The sequence below is a fragment of the Alligator sinensis genome, unplaced genomic scaffold (assembly GCF_000455745.1).
Source record: "Alligator sinensis unplaced genomic scaffold, ASM45574v1 scaffold643_2, whole genome shotgun sequence".
Taxonomy (NCBI): Eukaryota; Metazoa; Chordata; order Crocodylia; family Alligatoridae; genus Alligator; species Alligator sinensis.
This window is the reverse complement of record NW_005842588.1, coordinates 242,031-250,596: the sequence shown is the minus strand read 5'-3', so window position 1 is coordinate 250,596 and position 8,566 is coordinate 242,031. Positions and strand designations below refer to the sequence as shown.

At 43.6% G+C, this 8,566-nt stretch overlaps 1 protein-coding gene across 1 annotated transcript; it reads right to left on the bottom strand.

The window, feature by feature from the left end:
- Positions 1 to 4,478: 4,478 nt before the first annotated feature.
- On the bottom strand, positions 4,479 to 7,189 carry CRYAA (crystallin alpha A). The gene is made up of 3 exons (XM_006032820.1): positions 6,941 to 7,189; positions 5,812 to 5,934; positions 4,479 to 4,688 (listed from the first exon to the last, which is right to left on the bottom strand). Exons 1-3 carry the CDS (start codon positions 7,127 to 7,129, stop codon positions 4,479 to 4,481), a joined length of 522 nt encoding a protein of 173 aa, XP_006032882.1. The 5' UTR covers positions 7,130 to 7,189.
- Between the last annotated feature and the right edge of the window lie 1,377 nt (positions 7,190 to 8,566).

Below are 8,566 nucleotides of genomic sequence, written 5' to 3'. Positions count from 1 at the left end.
TCTGAGCACTTAAAGAATGCCCCACACAAAAGGACAAGTTGCTTTCTTCTCCTCTTCCTCCTATTCCTCCTCTCCTCCTTCCCTTGTCAGCTGAGTTCTTGACATCTGTCATTCTTAACATCTGTCAGCCACAGATGTGAGCTGGGAGGAACAGGAAATAAAAGCCAAATGGACAGGTACACATTGGGTGGAGGGAGGGGGAGCCTTTGACAGTAGCCCTGCTGAGAAAGTTTTGAGGATTATAATGGGTCATAAAATCAACACAAGCCAGAAACCTGATGCCATTGCAAAGAAAGCCAATGCAATTTTAACCTGCATTAAGAGAAGCATTATAAGAAAAATATGGGAAGTGATGGTGCCACGCTACTCAGCACTAATTAGGCCTCAGCTAGAGCACTATGTCCTCATTTGAGCACTTCATTTTAAGGAGGTTGTATTGAAACTGGAGAGGATCTAGATGTGAGTGAAGAAGGTGATAAAAAGGTTGGAATGCAAGTGTATGGAGGAGCTACGTAGTATAAGTTTGGAGAAAGGGAGATTATGTGGGAAATATGACAGTAGTTTCCACATATTTGGAAGACTGAGTAATTGGGTTAAGTGGCTCTCCACTGCAGAGGTGTTGGGTAAGTATCTGTAGACCTCTGGGAGTTGACTCTTTAAAAGACTGAGAGCCACCTACTCTGGCTCCATCCACCCAGAGCTGTATATATAAAAGGTGAGCCAGGCAAGGCAAATACGTTAGACCCAGGTCTGTGAAGAGAAAGAGTTCCAGAAATTTGGTGCGGGACAGCTCCCAGTGGCAGGGCTGTAGGCTGGGGAGGTTGCAGGGTGCTTGTCAGGGAGACCTTCAGAGTAGAGCAGAGGGCTGGAGAGACCTAAGGAGTGGGATGACCATGGTAGTATAGTGAGTGTTTAGCTTGGTGATATGTGCCCCCAGGAAAAGGGACTCATCAGTGATGCTGCTGAGGGCAGAGACTGTTGAACATTGCTACCCTGAACAGATTGCACAAAGGATATTGGGGAATGAGGCCTCTGAACTTGTCACAGGCTACCATAAAGAAGATAGTGAAAAAATGTTCTCCCCTGCATAGAAGGCAGGATATTTGCCCAATGGGTTTAAGCTGCAGCAAAGCAGATTTAAATTAAATTTTGGGATAAGCTTCTTAAATGCAAGAGCATCAGGACAAATGAACACACTGTCCAGGGAAGATGAAAGGTATTTTTTATTGGAGGTTTCCAGGAAGAGGCTGGTTGGGCATTACCTGGGTTTAGAAACTGTGCATCCTGCACCTATGAAAGGGAATTGGCTGCAGTCAGAGGTGGGCAGGCAGGGGGTGCATGAGTGCTAGGACCCAGTAGCTACCAGCACTTTTCCCAGTGGCAGCACAGGGAAAGTGACTGATGGTAGAGCCCCCAGCACCAAATGCTGCTGAAGCCCCATGTTCATAGGCTAGATTAAATGGTTTTGCAGACTGAATTTGCCTCACAGGCCATAGGTTATGGATTCCTGAAATAAAAATCTCTTCCTAATCTGGGGCTCTCTGAGAAGAACTTTAAGCCCATATTGTCTTCAAACAAGATGTAAACAAAAAAAAAGATGATTTATTATGTGATTGATCCAGTGAGATGCTGAACAAATTTAATGCCCTCCAAGTTCAGTGGGAATAGAAGGTGCTCAGTACCTTATAGATATGAGGCCTAAAGCAAACTTGTCTCTGATGGGGCTTCATTTACTTATCTTCATTACTATCACAGTAGCAACAGCTGGCCCCAAGTGATATCAGTCGCTCAGTGTGCCCAAGGTCATATGATGGCACTTGAGTAACAGCTGATGTCCTCTTTCATCCCACACTCCACCCCTGCTTTTGGGACTAGACATGACTGAAGAAATGCACCTCTTTAATAAGGACTATGGTTATGCGGTTATGCTGCATTAAAGGGTTAATCCCAGTTGGCATCAGGCACTGTAGTTGTTTTGTTGCCAGGTGTCCCCCAGTACAGAGGAGGTTCCTGATGGGCATTTCTTGTTAGCAAAACCTTATTTTCAGCTAACGCTCTTCTTGAAATGGTCCCCCCATTTTGGGTACAGAGGAGTGATCACTCCCAAGAGCCATGCACTTGGTTTGTTCTTCAGTCTACTTCACATTATATAATCTTGAAATCTTTCAGCAAAAATATATGGGTGTTACAACTTGAATTTAACCCTATAGACTCTGGGTGCAGCTACACATGCAATTGATGTGCATGAATAAAACTCCAGAGTTTATTACTCTGGAGTTTATTCATGTGCAGCACATTGAACCTGTTTGGAGCAGCCCTGGCTGGCAGCAGCCCATGGCTGTTCCAACAGGGCTCAATGTGCTGCAGAGGAGCTGGCTGGGGCATGAGGATGCTTCAGTGCAGGAATTACCTGCTGGCTAGTCCCGCGCTGAAGCTCCCTCATGCCCCAGCCAGCCCCTCCACAGCACATCGAGCTGGGGGGAGCAGCCCCAGGTTGGCAGGCGGACCCTGGGGCCCCCTGCCAGCTGGGGTTGCTCCACCCCAGCTCCATGTGCTGTGCCTGAATAAACTGCAGAGCTTATTCCTCTGGAGTTAATTGCTCCCGGGTGCACGTTCAAACAGCATTCCCAGGAGCAATTAACTCCTACGCAATAAGCTCTGCAGTTTATTCAGGCACCGTAATTGCACCTGTAGATGCACCCTACAGGTACTATCCTGCTTCAGAATTGATTAGTTTCATGTGCCATAATAGGACAGTGTGTATGGATGTGGAGACGTTTACTGTGGAGCTAATTAAATAGCTCTGCAGTAAACCTCTCACGTAGACACACCCTCTTAGTATCTACGCTTCCTAGTTAAGAAAAACTATCCCTATCTATAAAAAAAAAAATGGTTCTGGCTTTTTTTTTTCATTCTGCCCCAGCTGTTACTGCTGGTCTCTCTAAAACTTTAGTGCCATGTCTGAAAAAGGTGCATATGTGATGTGAATCATTGCAGTTATAATGGAGCCTTATTCTGATACTGCAGTTAAAAAAACACCTCCCTGCATTCTTTCTTCAACGCAGTCTGTAGAGATATGTGTATACTGGTATGAGAATTTCTGATAACCTAAGTGCTGAAGAGTGTAAAGGGGCAGTACCTATATTTACCCTGAGAGATCTTTGGTCATAAACAAGGAATAGTATCCTCTTTTCTTTGGTATTATATGTTCAAGGTCTGCCTTGCCCCTTTGTAAAAGCAACTGACTTAGGAAATGGCATTTTAATGAGGAAAAATGGGAGCTCAAAAGAACTTGAAGGCATGGCTAGCATTTTAGCCCTCTGGACAGAAATGCTATCAAGAGGTGGCAGGAGAGGGAGAGTGCCAAGTGCCAGAGAATGGGGAAGGTGGGAGGAGGGAAAGGCTGGCTGCTGCTGCCGCCACAATGCAGGTTCCCTGCATATTGGCTGCTGCAGCCACAGTGCAGGTTCTAGCCCAGTTGCTGCCGCCACTTGGTCTGCCATTCTGGTGCCACCTCTAAGTTGGCACCTGGGGCTAGAACCCTGCTTGCCCACCCCTTGTTTGGCTACTGAAAGACCTGGTATCTTATTGGTATTTCTTTCTGCATGTTCTGTGCAGAGAAACATGCACTCCACTTTTAGCTTCAAAGAGCATGGAAGGAAATAAAGAAAGCAGCTGGAATTTTGCTTCTTATTTATATTTTTTATTGACTGCCATTGACTGAGTGCTTGTATTGAATGCCAAGTATCAGCAGAACAGGTGGGACTACATTAGAGTTACAGCAAGATTTATGAAAAATGGTGTGAGACATGGAGGCTGGGGAGAGCTTGGTGGGATTTTGAAGCCTCAGCACAGCGATGGACCCCCATGAAGGATCTACAAAGACAGTGGAACAGCGTGCTTATCCTTGCATCAGTTGTCACTGGGGGAAGATGACACTGGAGTGGCATAAACAGATACACTTAAAAACTTTACTGAAAAATTGTTGCAGCTGCTGCATGTGACAGGTCAGTGGTTCTCCTGTTGCTTCAAGGAATTCATGGTACATTCATTTCAGGTGCACAGTGTCTCAGGCTCTTTTTAAGGCAATTAGCTTAATTCTCACTTAGAACAGAGCAAGGCTGCAGGGCTTTCTCCTGCTTGAGCCTTACATTAAAAATCGGTATATCAGGTGTTGGTGTTACTTGTGCACTCCTCAATATCTGGTAGATGTTACCTTGTACACCACAATACATGGCTGTTTCAGCAAAGACATCAGCTTGGCAGCATCCTTGTTTCATGTCATCCTGACATCACAGTTTTTTTAGGTTTAAGCTTCAAAAGCCACTAGCTGCTCACCCAGCCTCTCATTCCATCCAAGGGGAAAAAAGTGAAAAGAAAAAGTAAACCCTTCTAGAATGCACTGATAGCTATGCAATGGCTCTGTGAATGAGGCCTGCGAATTGTGACAGCCTGGATGCTTCAGTAGCAGGTTTAGCTTAGGAAGAAGGAGCCGAGGTGGGCTTCTCCTCACGGGCTACAGGAATGGGTCTGTCGCTGTGAATGGTATCGACATTAGACTGGACCTTGGAACCAGAGAAGGTCAGCATGCCATCAGCAGACAGGACGCAGGTGACGGCAGACTGGTCCACGCTGGAAGGCAGGCGGTACCTGCGGTGGAATTCACGGGAGATGTAGCCATGGTCATCCTGGTAAGAGACAGGAGAAAAAGAGGTGGTTCAGTCAGAAACATTGTGTTACACCACTGTTTAGTCATCCTTCACCTCTCTTAGCCCTCTGCACTGCCAGGGTGTGACTCCATATTCCAACCACTTCTTTTCAACCACTTCTTTCAAATCCAGATTTGACTTATAATGAGATCATTACTTCAGACCAGACTATGAAAGCACGTACATTATAATCTGCATTCCACTCTACTAGGAAACAAAATCTGTCCTGCGTGATATCCTGTGCAGCTTTACTGAAGTTCCCAAGGCGTCCCCAAGTGTCCAAGGTGACTTTTGGCCTTACTACAAAATAGATCTCTCTCAGAGTGCTGGACACCTGTGGCTGCCCTCAATTTCAGAGGGAGCCATAGGTGCTTGGCACCTCTGGAGAGCAAATGTCCTGCTGATGCTGTTGGCTGAAAAAAGAAATCTTAAAAAAAAAAAAAAGACAGATAATAAAGGTGATTCTTTCCCTTTGTCTTGGTAGCAGCCTCAGAAAAATACATAGAAAAAAATCAATTCTAATAACAAATTTTGTTTTTCCAGGAAGGATCTTTATGAATGAAAAGTGAGACCCTCTGCTAGGAATATTTATACTTCAAACCTTTTGGAAATTCCCATGTCATGCATATGGTAAGTTTCCAAGCCTCGGGCCCTTACTGGGTTTTTGTTTTGTTTTTGTCTTCTCATCTAACCCAGCATATGAAAATTCGGCGTTCATTAGTGATCCTGGCTTATGCAAACCCAGCCATTCTTTGGCAACTTCAAATAACATTCTTTTTCTAGTCAGACATCAATAATGTGCATTGTTCTTTGTCATCTGATCATCTGACTGCACAGGAAAATGACAATTTAAAATGAATAAAGACAACTGGATTATCTTCTTATCAGAAAACAAATTTCATCTCTACCAGACTCAGGCATGTACATTTAGTTTGATTACTCTAATATCTGAAAAATAATGGTGTGGGAAGAAACTAAGAAAAACTATCATCTTCCATTTTTTCTTGAAAACACTCTTTTCAACTGAGGAATATTTTAAAATAGAAAAGAAACAGAGCAGAAATATTGCCCCACCACTCTCTGCTGAATTTTTTCTGCTTACCTGTCTTTCATTGTGCTTGCCATGGACTTCAACAAAGTCATCAATAATCTTCACGCTTAAATCTTCAGGCGAGAAATGTTTTACATCCAGCATGATTGTAAACTTGTCCCGGTCAGATCTCACCTGAAATTAACATTGTAGAGTAAATTTTTAAAATCCATGTTAAAAATCGTGTTGATATAAATACTTTGACAAAATAGTTCTCAGACTCTCGCTCTGTAACTGATTTGAGAAGGCTATAGAAGGGTCATAGAGCTAACCCAAAGTCCACTGAAGTAATCAGGATTCTTCATTAATTTTAATAAGCTTTGGATGAAGCTCTGTGATTGGGAGACTAGAGTAAAATTCAAAGTCACTTTTATTGCTTCTTGTGTCTGCATCACTTCCTTGCTCTATTTTTTATTGGTTTACCTTTATTTTTCTCAGGATAGGTTTATTGTCTCCCAGGTTCACGCTCAGAAGCTAGAGGTAGAATTATATCAGTTTATTGTTTCATACTATAAGGCATTTTGTGAATCCATCACTTTTTCTACTGGGCTTCTGGTAGCGTTTGGAGGAAACTTTTGAAAAGACTGGCAGAATAGGAAAAGCGCACGTATCTACACTCACTGACACTTCTGATCCGATGGTTTTGAATAAAGCTCAAAGTATAAAAAGAAAGCACAGCTTTTTTTTTCCAATTTGTATTCAGTCTTTTGTGAACTGTTCTTGGGATTTCCAGTGTAGGACTGCAAAGAATACAGAATCCATGAAAGGGGGAGGGAGAGCCAGAATATTCCTACTCAAGCTTGTATTTACACTGAGCTCAATTACAAAAAAACCTGTTACAGAAGCAGCTAAGTTTTTTTCTTTTCTTCCCACCCTTAGTGAACACAGGACAGGGAAGCAATTCTTTGAATTTATTGTAAAAATGCTATGGGCCAAGCCTTTCTTTTTCTGGATGGTAGCAAGGAAGATTTCTCCTGCGCTACAAATGACCTCTTGATTTTCACTGAGTCAAAAGGTTTTCCGACACCCACTTGCATCAGAGTCTTAAAATTTCAGCTTATAAATATAGTTTGACAGAATCATGGAAAATAGCAGGAGGCATATTACTCTCCATGAACTGATAGCAGTAAAGAAGTCTTACCTCAGAAATGCCTGATTCCAAAACACTGCGGAAGAGAGAGTGCCTGTAGTAAGGGCTGATGGTGGAGGACAACAAAGGCAGGAGTTCATAATCAAAAAGACCCTCCCCGAAAAACTGGTCAAACAAACGGCTTGGAATCAGGGGTCCAAGAGCACGTTTGAACCAGGGGTGCTGGATGGTAATGTCCATGTCTTCTATTGAAGTTTAATGGTAAGAGAGAAGACAGTGCAATCACTTAGAGGACAGTGATGTCTTTGCTGGACTGCACGCTGCTAACACAGAGAACCTCCCTCTATATATACCACCTCCACAGAATGAGGGCATTAGTGGGATTTCTCTGGAAAGACATGATCTCATGATGAAGGCAATTTGGTCAGCAGAAATGTAGAGGCTGACCTAGAAATGACAGTCTGGTTAGACTCAGTGCCAGATTACTGCCTGGCCAATAGCTGCTGTACTGTTTGCTCTATTACATGGAGCAACCTCTAGCCAGATGGAAAAGAGGCACCAAGCTTTACCATAAACAAGTCATTAAAATGAGACTCTTCCTGTGGGTTTCATATAGAAATTTCTTGATGGGGTCTGTTTTGTGGATCTATACTACCATTCTCTGCCCCTTCCTTGTCAGTTTGTTGCTTTTCCTTCTGTCCCTGAAACTGGGAAAAAATGCCTTTGAAGTGATATGTTTCCCCCTCAGGCTAAAGTTGTTTGACTAAGGCTGAAAGGAATCATATTTCATGACAGGTTTTCACATGTCCTAAAATCTTCAGAAAGGAAGGCGTGCCCTAGGCTTCAGTGGCAGTGTTAAGAAATACGTTCCAAATTCTGGTGAAAGAAACACTGATGAACAATGTCACCACTGGCAATCCCTCGACTAGAGGATGATCTCTACCACAGCTCACTGATGGGTCTTGAGGTGACTTAGGAGTCCAATTTTCGAGCCACAGACCAGTCCAGAGAAGATGCAAGTCTTTCTGCAAGAGAAAGTGGGTTACAGGCTGGGCTTCCTCTCCTTTTCCTTCCTCCTCTCTCTCTTCTCTGCTTTGAGGGCAAGACACTTTACCTCAAAACCGGCTGCTGCTTGGTTGAGGTCGTGGTGCCATTGGGGTCAGTTAGCAACCAGATCCTCCCAGCTCTTGGCGTCACTAATTGTTTTGTTGAGCTATGCCTTCAATGTGTCCTTGTAGCACTTCCTCAGGCCACCGCAAGATCTCAGGCCATTACTAAATTGGGAATAGAGTATTTGTTTTGGGAGTTGTGTTAGGCATCCGCACACAATGGTCCAGCAAAGCTGGTGCTCAAAGATCATCAACTCAATGCTGGTAACATTGGCTTCAGCAAGGATCCTAGTGTTGGTGCAGCAATCTTACCATTTGATGTGGAGGATTTTCCAGAAACATCATTGATGATGTCTCTCCAGGCTCTTGAGATGATGACAGTAGTCACCCATGTTTCACATCCATAGAGGAGAGTGAGGATAATGACTGAATAGTAGACCTGGATCTTGATATCTTTCCAGAGACTGTGATGAAAAAAGACATGCCAAAGCAATTTTCTAAAGAAAGCATTTTCACACTGGGTCTTGTGCTGAATCTCTTCGTCAATGTTCACTCTCTGAGAGGTGGC